This window comes from Spermophilus citellus, assembly GCF_964194105.1.
Source record: "Spermophilus citellus genome assembly, chromosome: 2".
Lineage (NCBI taxonomy): Eukaryota > Metazoa > Chordata > Mammalia > Rodentia > Sciuridae > Spermophilus > Spermophilus citellus.
The window spans coordinates 166,449,788-166,472,980 of NC_138183.1; the positions used below are offsets into that span (position 1 = coordinate 166,449,788).

At 34.6% G+C, this 23,193-nt stretch overlaps 1 protein-coding gene across 2 annotated transcripts in view; it reads right to left on the reverse strand.

The window, feature by feature from the left end:
• The window catches only part of DYNC2H1 (dynein cytoplasmic 2 heavy chain 1), a 387,437-nt gene that overhangs the window by 66,428 nt on the left and 297,816 nt on the right, over positions 1 to 23,193 (reverse strand). For both annotated transcript variants that reach the window (XM_081279719.1, XM_081279718.1), the window contains one exon: positions 18,326 to 18,442. In XM_081279719.1, the coding sequence (XP_081135845.1) occupies positions 18,326 to 18,442 (117 nt within the window). The remainder of the gene's footprint in view (positions 1 to 18,325; positions 18,443 to 23,193) is intronic.

Sequence of the window (23,193 nt, forward strand, 5' to 3'; positions counted from 1 at the left end):
CATTTGGTGGCCCGTACAGGGATCAAACCAACAGTGCCACCTCTACAGGAGACTGCTACTAACACCTTTCTATCACCAGAGGACGTAAATGTCCAACTAACAAGGCCACCTCCATATGCTGGGAGGCCCCCAACTCCCGCAGTTGATAGTTGGGATCCTGAGACAGGATCTCAAGTATTAACATGCCCTGTATTTGAGGTAGGAGGGCAGCGAATTCACCATGCTTTAAATTTCAAAATAGTGAAGCAGCTAAAAGAGGCTGTAACAACCTATGGTCCTCAAGCACTCTTCACTGTAAGCTTGGTCGAATCCATTAACAACTTGAACATGACGCCAGCAGATTGGGCTAATATGTGCAAAGCTGTGCTAAATGGAGGTCAATACCTGTTATGGAAGGTTGCCAAAGAGGAATTTTGCAAGGAGACGGCTAGGCGAAATGCAGCAGCTGGTTATCCTCGGAGAAATCTAGATATGTTGTTAGGAAAGGGACCTTATGAGGATCAGCAGCAACAAATTGCATATGATCCTGGCGTATACGTACAAATTGCTGCAGAGGCGGTTAGGGCATGGAAGACTTTACAAGGAAATGGAGGTTTACAAGGTCAGTTATCTAAGGTAATACAAGGAGCTAATGAATCTTACGCTGAATTTGTAGATAGGCTTATTCAAATAGCTACCAGAGTTTTTGGGAATACAGAACAAGCAATGCCATTAATAAAACAACTGGTTTATGACCAAGCGAATCGTTGGTGCAGAGAAATCATTAGACCATGGAAACATGAAGATTTAAACACATATATTAAATTATGTAGAGACATTAATGAACAAGAGCAAGTCGTGGCAGCTGCAGTAAAACAGGCTTTAGATGCCAGGCCAAGAACATGCTACAATTGTGAACAAACAGGACATTTTAAAAGGAATTGCCCCATAGGAGGAGGGTTTAACAAAACTAGGTATCAAAGGAGTAGAATACCGGGTATTTGCCCACGATGCCGTAGAGGAAGACATTGGGCTAATGAATGCCATTCTCAAACCACCATAGAGGGTACTCCATTATCAAAAAACGAACAAAGACCAGGTGTTTATCCACGATATCGTGGAGAAAGGCATCGGGCTCCATTGCCAAAAAATGGACAGGGGGGCCCAATGCTCCGGGGCCAAAACCCACAAATATATGGAGCACTGGAGGAACCCAGCAACCCCATCAGGGTAGTGCCCAGGACACATCCATCAGATCCCTCATCAGACAAACCAGAGGGAGCGCAGGGTTGGACATCTGCACCTCCGCCAGAGCAGTACTAACTCCAGAGATGGGAGTTCAAATCATTCCCACAGGGGTAAAAGGATCTCTTCCCAAAGGAACAGTAGGCTTATTATTAGGACGCAGCTCATCTACTCTAAAAGGACTTATGATAAGTCCTGGGGTAATTGATCCCGATTATGAAGGTGAAATAAAAATTATAGCCAGTTCTCCAAAGGGTATATCAGTAATTTCACCAGGAGATAGAATAGCACAGTTACTAATAATACCCAGCCTACATGATAAATTTTCCAGTCGTACTATAGAAAGAGGTTCCAAGGGATTAGGCTCCACAGGTGTAGATTGGGCTATGGTTTCTTTAAATTTAGATTCTCGCCCCATGCTAAAACTAAATATTCAAGGACATGAATTTATTGGGCTACTGGATACAGGTGCAGACCTTAGCATCATCTCTCATCAAGAATGGCCAAAACATTGGCCATTTCAACAAGCCACTCAAACACTTCGAGGCCTAGGAGTGGCGACTAATCCCCATTGAAGTGCAATGGTATTAGATTGGAAGGATCCTGAAGGATGTGAAGGAACTATACAGCCATATGTATTGGATCATCTTCCTGTAAATTTATGGGGACAAGATGTCCTAGATCAATTAGGTTTGACATTAACAAATAACATCAATCAAAATGCACCCACTATTAGGACTAGACAAGGTTTTATGAAAGGAAAAAGATTAGAAAAACAAGAACAAGGTATAGTAGCACCAATACAAATAGATCAAGGAATGGACAGACATGGGTTGGATTTTCAGAAAGGGCTACTGAGACAATAAAAATTACTTGGAAATCAGAAAGACCAGTATGGGTTCCTCAGTGGCCCCTGACTAAAGAAAAGATACAAGCAGCCCATGACCTGGTCAAACAACAATTAGTGGAAGGACATACACAACCTTCTGTATCTCCCCATAATACTCCCATTTTTGTCATCAAAAAGAAATCTGGTAAATGGAGATTATTGCAAGATTCAAGAGCCATTAATAATGAGATGGTTATTATGGGACCTGCTCAATCGGGGATTCCTCAATTTTCTGCTTTGCCAAAAACTTGGTATGTTTTAGTTATAGATATTAAAAATTGTTTTTTTTTTTCAATTCCAATTCATCCTGAGGATAGTCCATGTTTTGTATTTACTATCCCTGCACTGAATCATGAAGGTCCTGATCAGAGATATGAATGGAAAGTACTCCCTCAAGGGATGGCTAACAGCCCAACTATGTGTCAAATTTATGTTAACAAAGTAATCCAGCCACTTAGAAATCAAAATCCTGAACTACAAATATTTCACTATATGGATGACGTATTATTAGCACACAAAGATAAAAACACATTGCTAGAATGTTATGCCACACTTACAAACTTATTAAAAAATTATAATCTAGAGATAGCAATAGATAAAGTACAATTAAATTTTCCAATTAATTATTTAGGAGTTCTATTATCCTCAACCATGGTCCATCCACTAAAAATTCAAATACGAGTAGATCAACTCAAATCACTTAACGACTTTCAAAAGTTATTAGGAGACATAAATTGGATAAGGCCTTATCTAGGTATACCAACAGGAGAGTTGGGACCTTTATTTGATATCCTAAAAGTTCCATCAGATCCAAATTCACCCCGCATGTTAACGCCTGAAGCAAGAAAGGCATTAAAAATCATTGAAACATATATGGAAAATATGCATTTGGATAGAATTGATATAAGTTTGCCTTTATTATTTATTGTACTACCAACAAAAAATAGTCCTACAGGAGTATTTTGGCAAGAAGGTCCATTATTATGGATACATTTATCTTATTCTCCTAACACTATTCTTAGTAGGTATCCTGAGGCTGTAGGACAATTAATACTCATAGGAATAAAAGCAGCAAAGGGAGTGTTTGGAATTTCTCCCAATAAAATTATTACTCCATATACTACAAATCAAATTGATGAGTTAGCTAATGAGTTAAATACTTGGGCAATAATCATGTGCAAATCTAATGTTTCATTTGATAACCACTTACCATCTAATCCTTTATTGTCTTTTTGGTCAGTGCATCCTGTAATTTTTCCAAAAATGACAAGAAAAACACCTATCATGAATGCTCCAAATATATTCACTGATGATGTCATCGGTGGTACAATTTTTCCAAAAGGAGCTATCACTGAACTGCTTGCAGAATTTCCCTGGACTATGTATCACTTGTATGCATTGTGAACTCACCTGTATGCATTGTGAACTATCTGTTGGTGCAGCGACTTGTGGTAGTGTTGGGGTATTTTTGCTGATAATGTCATCGGTGGTACAATTTTTCCAAAAGGAGCCGTAAATTGGCTTGGTGTATCTTCCTCCCTTCTGCTTGTCATGGTCGTTCAGCTAAAATTTGGGGGCCAACAGAGGTGAGGCAAAGAACCTCACCCCACCGCTGGTACAAAGACCTATCCACAGGTGTGGCTGTATACTGGACCAGTAGTCAGTGATGGGTAAGATCCAATTGCAATGGTACCAACCTAAGACAGGAGGCTGATGCCCTGAGGTCAGCTCATCCGAAGACGGGTAAGGACCATATGTACTATTGGACAACCTAAGTCAGGCACGGTCCCTAAGCCACATGCTTGTTGTTTAAACAGAGAGGGGGAGATGTTGAGAACCACAGCCGAAGGGGCCCCAGCAAACTTTCAGACTGCCAGCTGATGATTGGCTCACAGCGGCCCCAGGAACTTCTAGCTGATTGGCTCCTCTGCGGTGATGCTCATTGGGCTGTTTCCCTGCCCTTTCAGGCTACGGAGCTGCTCATTGGGGGACATTTTTGGCTCCGTCCACACGACCCAGCCAATCGGCCTCAAGAGCAGGAGGAGTCGGGGAGGTTGAGAGGCTTGTGGGAAGCCGGTGGTGGCAGTTGGGCTCTGAAGGTTTTCCTGAGGAGCTGTTTTGTTTGGCCTGTGTGGTTCTAAAAATAAAGTTCGTTTCTTTTGACAAGTGGCTCCTGAATTGTGCCTAGCCAGACTGCGGCACCCCCATATTTCCTTCTTGCCTAAAGATATCTAAAATGGAACATTAAACTTGTGCTAAATTAAGATGGCCTCTCAGGGTGCTTCTAGTCCACCATCTTGGTTTTACCAATTTATCAAATAAATCTTTTCAACTCCCTAACAAGTTTTCCTTGATTGATTAGCCCCCTTTCCAAGAGGCAAGTAAACATATTTAGGTTTAGTAAGTAATGCAGGCATATAGAGTAGAACAGGTATTCATACACCAAACTAACTTCAGAAGCATTTAGGAAATCAAGTAGAGACCATAGTGCCTGCTTTTATATTTTAAAAAATGAAAAAGAATTATTGAAGAAGGCATGCAGGAAGGAGTTGCCTACACCACTCTCCCACAACTCCAAACAGCCAACCCTGAAAGAAGACACCTCCTGCAGAGGGGAGAAAGAAGAAATTTAGTTCAAGCCTTAGACTTGAAACCCACTACCAGGCCAGCCATTGTTAAATCCAGTGCTAGGTAGAGCCCGTTAACTTCTATTGACAGGCCCATTCCTATGGAATGAGCAACTAGAACTTCATTAGGCCAAGCAGTTCACAAATTCCAATACTCCTCCTGCAACCAAAGGTACCTAAGTGAGGAACAAGACTCCACCCACTGGGGAGCAGGGCACAAAAGGTTCTGTCTTGGAGCCAAATGCCAGACCTGCCATGGTGAGATTTAATACCCAATAGAGATCCAATACCCAATACTCAACATAGGCCAGAGATCACTGATAGAAACTCTATACTTGCCCCAGCATCAGGCAGAAACCTGTGAACCTGTGGGGCATATGTCATCTCTAGCCTTGGTGTGGGCCTGAAACACAACTGTCCTCTTTCCAAGACTACAGTTCCTAAGCACAGTAGTGAGCAAAGTAAGCACAAGACTTTGTTCTGGAACTTGGTGCTGGGCTGGTGAAACTAACATGAGAAGATCCTAATGGTTCCCATCCCCAGGTCTGTCTGCAGATGGAGTCTCTTTAATAGCTCCCATGCTAGGAGAAGACAAGTGGCCTTAGTCTATCAGACTTACATTTCAGTTACTTACTATTCCCTACCCCTGTTTAAAGCAGTCTCGGGTCAGGTATCCACCTAAACAATAGAGAGCCCATAGAAATGCAGACCTTGGTTCTAACTCAGTGTTGGATGGGTCTTCACAGATTGTTGACTCACGTTATGACACAGCTTGGCAGCACTGATGGCCACAGGCATGACTTAGGAACCTGGTGCTGGTCTAGTATCCCCCATAACTCTCCATAGGCTGGTAACTATGGACAAGGCATCTGGGCCTACCCCAGCTCCAAAGAAAGGCTTGTAGGGACAGATTATTCTTTATAAGCACTCTCCTGACTCATTCTGAACAATATACCAACAGTGTATTGGGGACTAAACCTGGGCTTAGGTGGCCTTCTAATACTGAAACAGTGGTAATACAGCAATAACTATCTGGACCCAGATGCCATATAGTGCTGAAACAGAGGAAGTGACTATAGGCAGAGAGAAAATGAATAGCATGCCTAGCATTTCTAGAAAGACAAGCACAAAGCCAGATTCAAAAGACTAGAATAAATATCTAATCCTTCAATACCCAGAGGATGTCAAATGCCAAAAAACATCAAGAGTTTAAGAAATCATGACCTCACCTAATAATCAAAATAAGGTACCAGAAATTGACCAGAGAGTAATTACTATGGAAGACCTCTCAGAGACTTTAAAACAGCTGTTTTAAGAAAAGTGAGCTTAAAAGAAAAGAAAGAAAAACATTTCAATACTCTTAACAGAAATTTAACATGGAGATGCAAGAATTAAAAAAATATCAAACAAATCCTTGAGCTGAAAAATAAAGTGGAATATTTAAAACACAATAGAAGGCATTAGTGTGGTAGATCAAACAGGAAAAGAATAAGTGAGCTACAAGATAGGCTATCTGAAAATACACAGAGCTGAAAAAAGAAAAATTACTCTTATGAGGATTGTGGGACAGTATTGAGAGCAAATATTCAGGTTCTTGGGGTCCAAGAACGATTTGAGAATGTCAAAGGGTTAGAAAGCTTATTCAAAGAAACAATAACAAAAAAATTCCTAGAGAAGGATATAAATATCCAGATACAGGAAGGTCAAAGGTCACCAGTCAAATTTAATTCAACCAAAGCCACTGTAAGACATCTTATAATCAAACATCCAAAAGTGAAAGATTTTTGAGCCTACAAGGGAAGAGAAATAATACAGAAGGGTGTCCCAATTCACCTAATCACAGACTTCTTAGCAGAAATCTTACTGGTCAGTAGAGAATGGTCAGATTTTTATAGTACTGAACAACAACAATAATATATCAGTCAACTGAGAATACTGTAACTGGCAAGGTTATCTTTTAGAAATGAAGATTATAATATTTCCAGAAAAAGAACAGCTAAGAGAATATATCTCTACTAGATCTCTTCTGAAAGAAATGCTAAAGGAATTTCTTCAAATAAAGACATTATTGAGTAAGAAGAAAACATGGGAACATAAAAAACTCACCGGTAAAGAAGATAAGGATGCTTTAATATTGTAAGTATGTTACATAAACCATTCATTAATTTTCAGTACTAAGACTAAAATAATTTAAGTTAAAACAATAATAACTACATTAATATGTTAAGAGGGAAAATAGATCAATTGAAATATCAAATATTTAAAATATAATGGAGTACAAGTATAATTTTAGTATATTTTCTCTTGTTTTTTGTTTTTTTCTCTTTATGATCATGCTATATTTCTATCCTCTCTCACTAGCTTTGTATAACCAAAGGATGCCTTTCCTAAGCCGCAAGGTAACCACAATGCAAATATCTGTGATAAGCACACACAAAAAAACAAGGAACAAAAAACCAACTACTAAAGTAAATAACCAACAAATAAAACCATTAAGAAACAAAGAACTAAATTAACTATAAATGGCTATAGTAAGGCCTTACTTATTGATAGTAAGACCTTGAATTCAAATGGATATTCAAGTAAAAGACACAGAGAGACTGAATGGATGAATAAAGACCCACCTAATTATATATAATTTTCAAGAAACTCACTTCACTTCTCAGGACATAGAAAGACTGAAAGATTGAAATAAGATATCCCATCCAAATGGAATCTAAAAGAAAACAGGAGAAGCCATACTTATGTCGGACAAAATAGACTTTGAATGAAAACCAGTAAAAAGAAGGTCACTGTAAAATTATAAAGACGTCAATTCAGCAAGAGGAAATAATTCACAGTATGTATCCAAATACATAAAGTAAATATTAATAGACCTAAAATGAGAAAGAGAATCTAATACAGTAGTAGTGGGGTATTTTAAAAACCCACTTTCAGCAATAGATAGGTCATTCACATGGGAAATCAATAAAGAAACAGAATTATATTGCATGCTAGACCCAATGGAACAAAGAGTTATCTACAGAATACTCACCCAATAGCTGTCAAATATACATTTTCTAATCAGCACATGAAATATTCTCCAGCATGGTTCATAAGTCTATAAAACAAGTCTAAACAAATTTAAATAACTAAAATTTTATCAAGTATCTTTCCTGACCACAATGCAATAAAACTAGAATTCAATAACAATAAAAAGTGGAAATTATACAAATATAAGAAAATTAAACATTATTTTTGGATCAAAGAAGAAAATAAGAAGGAAGTTAAATTTCTTAAAACAAATGAAAATGGAGACTAACATATCCAAACATATGGAATGCAGCAAAAATAGAACTAAGCAGTAAGGTTACATCAAAAAAGTATATCTCAAATAACCTATCCCTATATCTATGAAACTAGACAAACATGAAGGAACTAAATGCAAAATTATTAGAAAAACTAAAAATCAGAGCAGGAATAAATTATATGAAGATCAAAAACAGTGCAAAAGATCAACAAAACAAAGAGTCAGTCTTTCAAAAAGATAAAACAAAATAGACAAATCCTTAACTAGTCTAAGAGAGACAAGACTCAGATGAAAACAAGACATTACAACTAATACCTCAAAATTAAAAAGTATCATTAGAGATTAATATGAACAACTATATGTCTACAAATTTGATAACCTAGAAGAAATTGACACATTCCTACATTCTTAAAACTAAGTGAGACTGAATCATGAAACAATAGAAAACCTAACCAGACCAATAACAAGCAAGAGGATGAATCAGTAATAGTCTCCCATCGAAGAAAAGCCCCAAAACAAAGGACTACCCTGCTGAATTCTACTAAACATTTAAAGAAGACCGATGCCAATTCTCCTTAAGTTATTCCAAAGATACAGAAATGGAAGGAATTCTTCCAAACACATTCTACAAGATCAGCAAATAACCTGGTAACAAACCAGATAAGGGCAAGACAAAAGAGAAAACTATAGCCTAATATCCTTAATGGACACAGATGCAAAAAGTTCTCAACAAAATACTAACAAACTGAATCCGATAGTACATAAAAAAGATTATGCAGTAGGATCAAGTGGGATTCTCTCCAGGAATATAGGATGGTTCACCATATGCAAATCAATAAGTCTGTTACACCACATTAATAGAACAAAGGACAAAAACTATATTATCATCTTCATAGATTCAGAAAAAGAATTTGATAAAATTCAACATTCCTTCATTATAAAAATATTGACAAATTAGGCACACAAGGAATACATCTCAACATAATAAGTCACAATAGCTAACGTTATACAAAATGGGGAAAAGTTGAAAGATTTCTAAGATCTGGAGTAAGATAAAAATGTCCAAATGTCTACTTTCAACCAACATGCTATGCTGCTGAACATCCTAGCTAGAACAATCAGGCAAGAGAAAGAAAGAAAGAAAGAAAGAAAGAAAGAAAGAAAGAAAGAAAGAAAGAAAGAAAGGACATCCAAATTGGAAGCCAAACTGTCACTATTTTCACCAAAACTATTAAAACTAATGAATAAATTCATTAAAGATGCAGGACACAGGGGCTGGGGATGTGGCTCAAGCGGTGGCACGCTCGCCTGGCATGCGTGCGGCCTGGGTTCGATCCTCGGCACCACATACCAGCAGGGGTGTTGTGTCCGCCGAGAACTAAAAAATAAATATTAAAAAAAAATTCTCTCTCTCTCTCTCTCTCTCTCTCTCTCTCTCTCTCTCTCTCTCTCTCTCTCCTCTCCTCTCTCACTCTCTCTTTAAAAAAAAAGATACAGGACACAATATTAAGATACAAAAATCAGTGATGCTGCTATATGCCAATAGTGAATTATCTAAAATAAAAATTGTAGAAAGCTATTCCCTTTACTAAAACTACAAAATATGTGGGTGTTTATACAAATATGCAAAACACATATACCTAAGAATAAATGTAACTAAGGACTTGAAAGATCTTTATAAAGAAAATTATAAAACATTTCATTATAAAGAAAACTGAAGAGGACACCAAAAAAGAAGAAAAACCGCCTGTATTCATAGATTGAAAGAATCAATATTGTTAAAATGTCCATACTACCCAAAGTAATCAATTAATACAATGCAATCCCTGTGAAAACACTAAGACATTCTTCCCAGAATTAGAAAAAAATAATCCTAAAATTTATATGGAACCAAATTGTCAAAATTATCTTGAGTAAACGAACAGGAGGCATTATAATACCTGACTTCAAAACATACTACAAAGCTACACCAGGGTAGTTCACAAAGCATGGTACTGGCAATAAAAACACACAGAGACCAATGGAACAAAATAGAGTATCTAAATTGGTATTTACAGCCAACTGATTTTTGACAAAGGTGCTAAAAGCATAATTTGGATAAAAGTACCTGGAAAACTGGAAATCCACATGCAAAAGAGTGAAACTAAACTTTTATCATTCACCAGTTACAAATATCAACTCAAAACTAATTAAAGACTCAAATATAATATGTGAAACTACAAAACATCTAGAAGGAAATAATTCAGGACAATGGAATGGGTAAGGATTTTTTGAACAAGACCCCAAAAGCACAAGGAAAAAGCAAAAGCAAAAAGGTATAAATGGGATTACTTATAGACTAAAAAGCTTCCAATGGCAAAGAAACAAACAGAACCAAGAGATAACCTAGAGAATGAGAGAAAATATTTGAACCATTTTACAAGGAGATAATTTCTAGAACACATAACTAACTCCTGAATATAAGTAGCAACACAACCTGATTGAAAATGTGCAAGAGTCTTAAGTAGGTATTTGCCAAAAGACGACATACGAAAATAACCAGCAGATATATGCTCAACACCATCAATACACAGGAAAATGAAAAACAAAACCACAATGAGGTTATCACCTCATCCCAGCAAGACTATTATCAAAAAGACTAAAAATAACAAGTGCTGGTGAGGATGTGGAGAAAAGTAAACTCATGTACACTGTTGATAGGAATGTAGTTAGTATAACCATTATGAAAAACATATGAAGGTTTCCCAAATATTAAAACTAAAACTTTGATATGATTTATTTATCCCACTAATTGGTAATATATCCAAGTAACTAAAATTAGTGTGTCAAAGAGACATCTATGCTCCCATGTTCATTACAACTGTACTCACAGTATCCAAGAAATGGAACTAATTTAAGTGTTTATCAATGGATGAATAAATAAAGAAAATGTGGTACACACATATACAGTAGAAAACTATTCAACCATAAAAAAAAACCAGGATGAAATCCTGTCATTTGCAATAACATAAATGGTAATGGAGATCATTAAGTGCTCAGCCATAAAGAATGAAATTATGGCATTTGCTGGTAAATTTATGGAAATGGAGAATATCATCCTAAGTGAAATTAAGCCAAACTCAAGAACTCAAAAGTTGAATGTTTTTTCATATGCAGAAGCTAGAGCAAAATAAAGGAAAAAAGATTAGAAGGATAGGATATAATAAATGTAAAGGAAGATCAGTAATGTAAAGAAGATTAAGAGGTAGAGTGGAGGGATGGTAAGGTCAAGCAATGCAGAATTTATTATTTAAAAAATCTTATGTGCATATATAAATATACCACAGGGATTTTAACCTTTATGCATAAAGAAAAAGAACCAATCAAATATAAATAAGTAGACAAGCCTAAGGAAGTCTGGTAGAGGAGAGAGAACAGGGGAGAGGAGGAAGGACGGGGGAGAAAAGGGAGAAGGAAAAGGGGGATCACAAATTGAAACCACATTCTATACCTGTCTGAGTTTGTCAGGATGAATCCAACAATTATGTATAATTATAAAGCTCTAATCAAGAAAATATCAAGGAAAAACCCTGGATTTCTATTTCCTTAATATGAAAATGTAAGTGTCCTATTATTCTGACTCACAAAAATGATTTTAAAAACTTATCAAAATTATATATTAAAAATTATTTAAAATTTCCTCTCCAAATCTATTTAGTGAAAAAATGACAAGACTAAAAATTTTTCTAACAATTATAGTCCCTGCAATCACATTTAAAGAAAACTCAAGTCTGATCAGTCTAGACACAACCCCACTCAGACACATACAAGTGTGTTGGAATAACTTTCAGTTTACAGCTAACAGCTAGCAGCTATGAGCAGCTTGGAGTGCTTAAAGAATCTACTCTCCATCAGGCCTGATAGAAATGCCTGCAGGATGGGATGCTCTGCTCCAGCAAGCCCTTAGTGAAACCATATCCTTAGCTGCCAAGCCAGGAAACTGATAGCCAGGAGCTTCAACATAGAACTCACCAACTCCTGTGTGTTGATTCTACATCTCTACCATCCCACAACAAGGTAGCCGAGCAACTAATTGACCAGAACCACAGCACACGTGTATTATAAAATATTGTGCATTTAAACACAATAGAAACACACTAAAATAATGCTTATCTAGAACTCATGTTAATTATTCATTAAAAGTAATGATCATTATTCTTCCTAGAGAATTAATTTAAAACTCTTCTGTTCCTCTGCAGTTGAAAACTCCCTTATTGTATAATTTAATTAGATTTTTGAAGTGACCCAACATATTAATCTAGGCTTGGATCTGTATAGAAATGTGTTCTTTTACCTAATTAGGATAAGCATCTTTGTTAATTACATCTTTAAGATAAACACTAGAAAAAATTATGCTACTCCTCTAGATTCATTATTTAGTTAACAAAGAGATATTAAATTTCCAGAATATAGAAAGACCCCATAACAATTCCACCCCAATATTATCTTTTAGATGTGAATTAACAATAGTTAATATTTGTAGGGTATTTAACATATAGTAGGCACAGTTCTAAGTGCTTTCTTTACAAGTATTAACTCTAGTTGTTATAACAATCCATTTTCTCTATTTCACAGAGCCAGTAACTAGGCAAAGAGCTAATTATCATGTGCAAAGTGGAATTTTAGACTAGGTAGTACAGTTCATTAGTCCATGCTTTACAAATTTAGACTTAATGGTAAAAATAATTTATTTCTGCTCTATTTTACTAACTTTTGTATTTTATCTGACCACTATGGTTTTTAAATGAATAATGATAAATTATACTAAACTAAAAATTATAAGTATGTGTGTGTGGAGGAGATACTGAGGATTCAACCCGGGTCACTCTATCTCTGAGTTATACCCCTAGATCATTTTTATTTTGAGATAGGGTCTTGCAAAGTTGTTGAGGCTGGACTTGAACTTATGATCCTTCAAAGTTTATTTTATAAGTGGAGTTTGATTTCAGTCTCCGTACTTCTTGTCTCATTAATTTTCTAGTGTTTCATTTCAAAATAGAGTTCTTCCAGGACCTCCTTGCTTTGAGGGTCTGGGTTGAGAAATCAGCTAAGATTTGAATGGGTTTCCCCCTATTTGTTATCTGATATTTCTCTCTCAGAACAGCCTTTAAAAATCTTAACCTTATTCTGTATATTAGGCATTTTTGGTGTGGGTCTGTTGTAATTTTGTACATTTTGGTGTCCTGTAAGCCTCTTATATTTGATTTTTCATTTCATTTTTCAGGTTTGGGAAATTCCTGATATTATTTCATTTAAAAGATTTTCATTCCTTTGGTTTGTATCTTCACACCTTCCTCTATCCTGATAAGTATTAAAGTGGTCCTTTCATGTTATCACATAATTCTCGGAAGTTCTGTTTATGGTTTCTTACTATCTTCTCTGTGTAGTCAACTTGATTTTCAAGACTATACATTTGACTTTGTTGCCTATGGGTCTGACTTCCAAGTAGTTTATTCTGTTGGTTGTACTTTCCATTGAAGTTTTAATTTTTTTTATCCCTTCATTTTGAGGATTTCTGCTTGATTTATTTTCATAATCTCTTTTTTAAAGAGAGAGAAAGAGGGGTGGAGGGAGAGAGAGAGAATTTTTTAATATTTATTTTTTTAGTTTTTGGTGGACACAACATCTTTATTTTATTTTTATGTGGTGCTGAGGATTGAACCCAGCACCCCGCGCACACCAGGCGATTTCGTTACCGCTTGAGCCACATCCCTAGCCCAAATAATCTCTCTTTATTGAAGTTTACTTTCACCTCCTGAAATTTATCTCTGATTTCACTCCTTATATCTTATATCCAGCAAAATTAAGCTTCAGATTTGAAGATGAAATAAAAACCTTTCATGATAAACAAAAGTTAAAATAATTTGCAACTAGAAATTCTGGATTATAGAACATTCTCAGCAAAATATTCCATGAGGAGGAAATGAAAAAAAAAAAGTGAAAACCAGCAAAAGGAGGAATTACAATTACACTAAAGAAAAGTCAATCAAAGGAGAAATAAAATCAAATTAAAAACTAGAAATAAATCCAAATGACTGGGAATACAAATCACATCTCAATAATAACCTCGAACATTAATGGCCTAAACTCACCAATCAAAATATACAGAAAGGCAGATTGGATTTTTAAAAAAAAAACAACAATAATATGCTGTCTCCAAGAGACTTATCTCACAAAGACATTCACAGAATAAAGGTGAAATGATGGGGAAAAAACATCACTCACAAGGATAGTGTAAATAAGCAGGGGTTTCTATCCTCATATCAGACAGAGTGGACTCTAAGCCAATGTTAATGAGAAGGGACAAAGAAGGACATTTCATACTGCCTAAAGGAATTATACATCAACAAGATATAACAATCCTAACTATCTATGCCCCAAACAATGGAGCATCTACATACATCAAACCAACCTGTCTCAATTTCAAGAATCAAATAGACCACACACAATACTATGTCTCTGTCACCAATGGATAGTTCCTCCAATCAAAAACTAAGAAGCTATAGAAGTAAAAAATACAATTGATAATTCAGATTTAACAGACATACATAGAATATTTCATCCATCAATAACTAAATACACTTTCTTCTCAGCAGCACATGAATCCTTCCCTAATATAGACCATGTTATGTAAGCTATCACAAATGTTGACATACAATTGTAATATTACCTTAATATATTTTAGCATCTGTAGGCTTATTTTGATAGCTTCCTTTCCATTGATATTAACTTTTGTGTTCTTTGTTTTTTCTTGAGTAGATTTGTTTATTTTTTAATCAAATTTTAGCTGTATTATTTCTCCTCTACTAATATAATTCTGCTCCTCCTCTTATTTTTCCTTATTACTTTCCAAATTACTACATAATTTGAAAATAATTTGTTATTCTAGCTTCACTTTGATACAAGTACTTTAAGTTAGAAATGTTCACCTAAGTACTGTTTTTAACCCAGAAATCCTGATATTTTAAGCTTTTTTTTTAATCACTTAGTTCAAAGCATTTTTTATTTATTTTTCTTGTGCTTTCTTCCTTGACTTCTGATAGTTATAGGTGTGTCATTTAATTTTGAAATAGTTGACATGGGGGTGAGGTCCTATGTATTTTAAGGTGATTGGTTTCTAATGTAATAAGTCATACATAAAACACAATCTGCATGACTTCAAATTTTAAAAAGTAATGGAAATGCTTTTTATACTGATTGCATTGGTTATATACATGTCAAAACTGATCAAACTGCAAACTTCAAATATGTGCATTTTATTGTAGTTCAATTTTATCTCAATAAAGGTGTGGGAAAAAAGAAGTTTATCTTGGGAATGAATTTATAATCTTTTTCATTTTGTAATTCTTTAACTTCTGTGTAGCTTCATATGAAGAAAAAAACTATTAAATTGGAATGGTAACTATTCAAGTGGTATCTAAAGAGAGCCTTCTTGTAATAAGAAAAAATGCAAATAGAGCAAAATTGATCTTTTTTACATACACCATTTTTGTGAACTCACACATTAAATATTTCATGAGCTGCTTCTGAACAGGTAATAGTTTCCTCATTTTTATTACCACAAAATTTGAAAATATGAAAAGCTATGGATACAAAGTGGTATTTCTGAGAAAATAGGGAGGATTATCATCATCATTATTAAAAATATTATTAAAATATTATTAATATATTATTATTATTTAAAAATAATAAAATTATTATTAAAAAACCACTTCAACAGAGAGGAAGGTAAGTCTATGTAGAGGGAAATATAAGAATAAAAATCTGAAAAAGAGCCTGGTCTTTTAAAAATAAAGAAACAAAATAGCAACAAAAACACTGGACATATGGTACAAAGAGGACCAAAAGAAGACAGTCAACCTGACTGGGATGAGACCACCAATGTTCATGCTAAATATGTGACCCTTTGTTTTATTCGTAAGTAATCAAAAGAGCTTTCAAAAAGATGCATTAGATGATACAGAAAGAAAATTAAGAGGAATGTGGAGGATAAACTGAAAAGTGGTGGCTCCCAGATTTATCAAAGGACACATGTCTAGTTCAGTAGAAACAATAGAAGCCAAAGTAGTCAAACATCAATGGGTCCAGAAAATTACTCAAATCTACTTTTATCCTCCCCTTCAATATTTTGTTTTAGCTTGCAATTCTTACCACTTGAGAATGACTACTCATGTGGAAAGTCTACTGACCTCTTCCATGGTGTTTCCCCCAAAATAAAATTTTTCAGCAACATACACTATAATCTGTGCTTCTGCATACATGTTTACCACAATGTTTTTCTGATATTGTACTCCACCCTTTTCCTCTGTATGTAGGACTAGTGTAGTGAGGGGGTACGTCCTGACATAAATCAAACAACAGAGGATGAATAATAGGTTATTATCTATATTCAAAATGAGGGTTTGTGCAAAGGCAGAGAATTTGAGTCACAATTCTTGGGCTGGGTTTTAGAAGGCAAATAATTTAAATTTGAAATCCTATTCATGGTCTTCTTTGTGTTAAAAAAAAATTCTCAGAATTACAAAGGTGGTATATATGTGTGTTAACAGTAGGCTAGGATGGGACAGCAATAAAATCAGATAAAAGAAGCAGGTAGAGCAAGGAAGTCTAAACTAATCATCCCACAAAACTTCACACAATGGACAATTTAGGAAGTTATGGAAAGCAGGCTGTGCCTTGCTCCCAGTTTCTCCATGATGTATAGAATGGCAAGTTTCTGTGCCTAAATCCAAGTTACTCCATTTTGTAAAGCAGTAGTTTGCCATAAGCTACTCCATTTTGAGTAAAAGTGTAAAGGTAGAATGACTCTATAACTCGTTTGCACAAGTAAACAACCACTATCTGCCCAGCACAACCATAAGACACAGATTGACAAATAATTTACACATGCTAACTTATCAAGCTCAATCAAGGAGTACTTAGACACAAACTGAAACTGCCATCTGTCTGTCCAGACTCTCTGCTTTGACAACTGCAGAAGTAGTCCCTTAAAAACCTTATCTGACTATCTACAGTAACTCTGATTTTGCATTCATCTCTCCATCAATGCTCATAGCCCAGTACAGCTGTCTTAACCCTTTACCTTTTTTGACTCACTGTCTCTCCCTCCCGCCCCTCTGAAGTTTGATATGTGTTGAGTGAACTTGTGATTGCCCAGCTTATGACTATCAGATAACCTGTGAGTATTCTATGAACTGCCACCACTAAAATTTATGTAGCCTGTAAATTTATTATTATCCAATAAATTCTAACATGATGGAAAGACACAAATGTGTTTGGTCTATGTTAATGACATAACTCACTAACCACAGAAGTGCCACAATTTCCAAGAATATAGTCCAAACAGAAGTGACTTAGTTAAAAAAAAAATCACACACTAATTTGGGCTGCTTCTTGCAAAATCTCATTACTGTATTCTTGTGAAAAATAGATATAAAAGTTGTTTTTAAATGTCAGATCTAATATGTGGTTAAAAACAACAAGGCCAACAACGAGGCCAGGGCAAATTCAGGTATGGAAATAGAAAAAACTTAAAGGAAGTAAGGCAACAAAGCTATGCAGGAGTCTTCAATCTCACCCAAACTCGGAAAATTGGAACAATTTACTTATATTTCAGGAAGAAGAAAATTTTCCATAGATATCTATTTATTGTATATTAGATCTGTAACATGTAACATTAGTTCTTTGAAATAATCAGGATAACTTTTACCATTAGTTTGCTATTTAAAAAGAAGTGCATAATTATTTAAATCATTCAATTACCATCTTATTTTTTTACTTAGAGACAGAAAATAATATATTATTCTCAGAAAAAATAGCCATTTATATAATATGTATATACATAATTTATATATATGGATGCATATGTTTATGCATTTCAAGTATTGCATAAACCTTGAAAATAAGAAAATACAGTTACTTTTTTTTTTTTTAACGATTTGGAACTGGGCTTAGAAACTGTAAAAAGAAGCTGAGTCCTGGTAAAATAAATATTACCAACTATTAACACAAGAAATGAAATGTTAAAGGATAGGACTGAAAACCTGTATGAATTTGGTTACAAAAGATGGAATAAATACTATTAACTAGAATATGAACTGATATGAAGAAAGATCAAAGGCATCACTTGAGAGGAATATGTGAAATGTTATCCTTACAGTATTTGGGCAGAAGAGGAGAGCACAGGTTTAGGAAGCTGGGAAAAAAGGATGTGCAGAAAAATAAAAGAAAAAATAATCAGAATATTCCATTACTAACCTGGTTTAGTTTCTTCCACAGATTGAGGACAGGAGAAAGTTCATTAGACCAGATTTCTCTATCAAATTTGCAACCAGCTGTTACTGATCTGCCCAGGATCCTCAGCTGTGAAATAACCTGAATGAAAAAAAAATTAGTAGCAATAAATAGAAATAATTGCAACAGAAAAAAACAATACCAGCACAAAACCAAGCATATTTATTTTATAAAAATGACCGAATATGTTGTAAGCAGGTTTTAATACAATTGTCTCTGTACAATTGGCTTCATATTTTACTGATTTTATTTTTAGTAGTTAAAAAAATGTAAAGTGAAGGGAAACCAGTATAAAATTATAATTGTAATCTCTCTTATTTGCAAAGCTGCTACTTTATGCAGAAAGATCTCATTATCCATTATTAATAACCTGAGCTTTATTTGCTAATTTTTAAAAATCTGTCTTTTTTATTAAGTTTCATGATTTCCAAAATGCCAACATGTTTTTTTTTTAAAATATAAAATTATAGGAAAGATAGTAAATACCATAGTAAACACTATATAAAATGGTAAGCCAATTTTAAGTAATTACTGGTTGGTAAAAATTATTCATAAATCTAAGTTCTAATGCCCTACTAATTTTAGGTTGCCATTTCAATGTTTCATCTACACACAGGGCTCCAATGAAAGATGTATAGTTCAATTAATTAAAATGAAGAAAGATAAATAATTATATTAAAATTATTTTGGATTTTTGGTTCCATATTTACTATTATCAGCTTCTCTATCATTCTCATTACAAGCAATTAACACAGTGGCTTTTTCTAAAATAGAATTAAATAGCTCCCATTTTAAGAGCATTTATTAACCTCCTTATTCATTTGTTAAAAATTATCTGAAATATTACCAAGTATGCTAAATCCTGGATCACAGATAGTGTAGAGAAAGAAAGAAAGAAAGAAAGAAAGAAAGAAAGAAAGAAAGAAAGAAAGAAAGAAAGAAAGAAAGGAAGGAAGGAAGGAAGGAAGGAAGGAAGGAAGGAAGGAAGGAAGGAAGGAAGGAAGAAAGGAAAGAAAGGAAAGAAAGGAAGAAATGAAAGAAAGGAAGAAAGAAAGAAAAGAAAAAATTGCTGATTGTTCTTTATAATATTTTAATTAAATATTAAAATTCCCACTACCCGGTCCACCACTTTGACACCCAGCTTGGCACTTAGCACTCAGAGCTTGGCAAGAGATTGATCCCAGGAGGCCAGAAAGAGCAGTATCCAAGAGCAAAAGAAGTGGCCAAGGATAAGCTCCCCATCCCACAAGTGGAACCCTGGGGAGATTCCTGGGGTACAAGTCTCCCAACATAGATTGGCATCTACTGGGCTCTAGAGATGCATTGTTAATTCAACACCACCAGGCAATTCACCATGCATAAAGCACATGGAACCTCACTAAACCTAAGCCCCATTCCCAGAAATTCCACCTTGGGAACTCCTTTAACAGAATCCAGCAAACACCCTAGAAGTGGAGCTAACAGATTATCCCATTCCATCCCACACCACTCTACCAAGAAGGGAAGTTAAGAAGTCTTAAACCCCAATTTGCAACTCAGTAAGCAACACAATAAAAAGGAAGAACTCAACAGCCCATGGTTCACACTCCCACACTCATTCATACCTTGAAAAGAAATGAAAAGAAAATCACTTGAGCACAGATAAAAAACATGTATTCTCACTTTTTGTCCACCATAATGAAAACAACTTCTTAACTTTTCACCATGATTTTTCTTTTCTTTTCTTTTCTTTTTTAAATGTGTACCAACTTATTCAAGAACAATTATACATATGCATATGTTATATGTTTCTGTCTTCTCATTTCTAGCCTCTTTTTTTAAAAAGTTAGTTATTTTTCCCTGTTCTGTTTTTTGAGGATTAAAGATTTTGGTTAGTATATTTTAATTTTCGTTTTTATTATCTTTCTGACTACTTTATTTCCCTTGTTTCCCGCTCTTATTTTCTTTTGATAACAGTCAAATTCTACTATTCCCATTTTCACTTTTCCTTTAAATTTTTGCTTCTGTTTCTTCTCCTCCCAGCTCAAAACCAACACATCCTACATCACCACAGCATTTTTCATATTTATAGGAGGGTTGAAAAGTGTTTGCAATTTATATCTCATTGTCTCTTAAAGTTATCCTTCACATGTCTTAACAATATAGGTTTATATAATGCCAAATCCCAACCACCAATGCAACAGCATTAATAATTAATATTAATAATTAACAAAACCTATTGTCAAATTTTATGCCAGATATAATTTTTTATCATTTACCCTTTTACCAATGAAAACTGCTAATACTATTGCTGCTTATTGTGCAAACTAATATTATATATATATATATTATTTGCATAGGTTGATGCTATTATTTGTTTTCCCCATAATCTATGAGGTGGTAGAACATGCAGGGACACTATAGGGTAGGGTAGGGTAAAAACTCCACAATTAAAAATCCATAAAGATAGATGGGTAGATAAAAAAATATGAAAAAGCAAGGGAACAAACCATCCCAAACAACACAGAATACATCAACAAAGACTTCACTGACACCACAGTGGAGGAAATGTCAGAGAAGAAATGTAGAAAGGTTATGGTTAAACAGATCTATGAGTTAAAAAAAAATGACAATGTAAGGAGTAAAATCAGAGAAAATACAAGTAGTGAAAGATCACGTCAATAAGAAAATAGAGATTCTGAAGAAGAATCAATCAAAAATGCTCAAAATGAAGCAATCAATAAATGAAATAAAAAATCCAATGGAAAGCATCAATAAACTAGACCACTTGGAAGATTGAATTTCAGGCAATGAAAACAAAATATATGATCTGGAAAATATGTTGATCATGGAAAAAAGATATTAATAGAATAACATGAACTGAACTTTCAAGAAGTATGGGATAACATGAAAAGGCCAAATTTAAGATTCCTCAGGATTGATGAAGGCTCTAAAAAACAACTAAAAAAAAGGCACGATCTTCTCAATGAAAGAATGGCAGAAATTTTCCCAAACCTAAAGAATGAAATTAAAAACCAAATACAGGAAGCATACAGCACTCCAAACATACAAAATTACAACAGACCTAACATACAGATTAAGGATAGAATTTTAAGGGCTGCTAGAGAAGAACAACTGGTACATTTAGAGAGAAACCAATACAGATCTCAGCTGAATTTTCATCCCAGACACTAAAAGTTAGTAGATCTTGGAATAATATGTACCAACCTATGAAAGAAAAAGGATGCTAACCAAGAATACTATACTAAGCAAAATTAAGCTATAGATTTGAAAATGAAGTAAAAACATTCCACAATAAACAAGTTTAAAAATCACAAGTAGAAAACAAGCACAATAAAACATACTTAATAAAATATTACATGGAGAAGAAATAGAGAATAAAAAGTAAAACTAGAAGGGAAATAAGCTACACTGAAAGAATAGTCAATCAAAGGAGAATCTATTTCAAATTTTAAAAACTAGAAATAAATAAAAATGAGAGGCTATAAAAAACATCTCTCAATAACAACATTTAAGTGTAAATAGTTTAAAATCATCAACCAAAAAACACCTGGGCTTGCAGACTGGATTTAAAATGAAGACCCAATAACATGCTATCTCCAGAGACTCACCTCATAGGCAAAGACATCCACAGACAGATGGGAAAAAACATATCATTGACATGGACCTAATAAACAATAAGGAGTTTCTATTCTCATATCAGATAAAGTGGGCTTCAAATCAAATTTAATCAGAAGGGACAAAGAAGGCCATTTCATACTGTTTAAAGGAATCAAAGAACAATAAGAAATAGCAGTCAGAAATATTTATGCCCCAAATAATGGATCATATATGGCCATCAAACAAACCCTACTCAATATCAGGAATCAAAGAGACCACAACACAATAATACTGGCTGACTTTAACATACCTCTCTCAACAGTAGATAGATCATACAAACAAAAACGAAATAAAGAAATTACAGAACTAAAAAATATATAATAATTTGGTTTAAGAGACATATATAGAATATATATCCATCAATGATTGAATATAACTTATTCTCAGCAGCACATGGAACCTTTTCTACAGTAGACCACATTCTAGGCCACAAAGCAAGGCTTAGTAAGTACCAAAAGAGAGAGAGAGAGAGAGAGAGAGAGAGAGAGATATAAGACCCTGCATTCTATCAGATCATAATGGAATGGAACTAGAAAGCAACAATACAGTAAAAAATACAAGGTACGCTAATACCTGGAAACTAAATAGTATTCTACTGAATGATCCATGGATAGCAGAAATCTGGGATGAAATAAAAAAATACTTAGAAGTAAATGAGAATAGTGGAAGAACATCTCAAAATCTCTGGAATGCTATGACAAGAGTTCTAACAGGAAAGTTCACAGCATTGAGCTCATTCATTAAAAGAATAGAAACTAAAAAGTTTTTTCTCAGCAAAAGAAACAATAAGAGAGGTAGATAGGTAGCCTACATCCTGGGAACAAATCTTTACTCCTCACACTTCAGATAGAGCCCTAATATCCAGAGTATACAAAGAACTCAAAAACTTAGACAATAAGATAACAAATAACCCAATCAACAAATGGGCCAAGGACCTGAACAGACACTTCTCAGAGGAGGACATACAATCAATCAACAAGTACATGAAAAAATGCTCAACGTCGCTAGCAGTCAGAGAAATGCAAATCAAAACCACCCTAAGATACCATCTCACTCCAGTAAGATTGGCAGCCATTAGGAAGTCAAACAACAACAAGTGCTGGAGAGGATGTGGGGAAAAGGGTACACTTGTTCATTGTTGGTGGGACTGCAAATTGGTGCAACCAATTTGG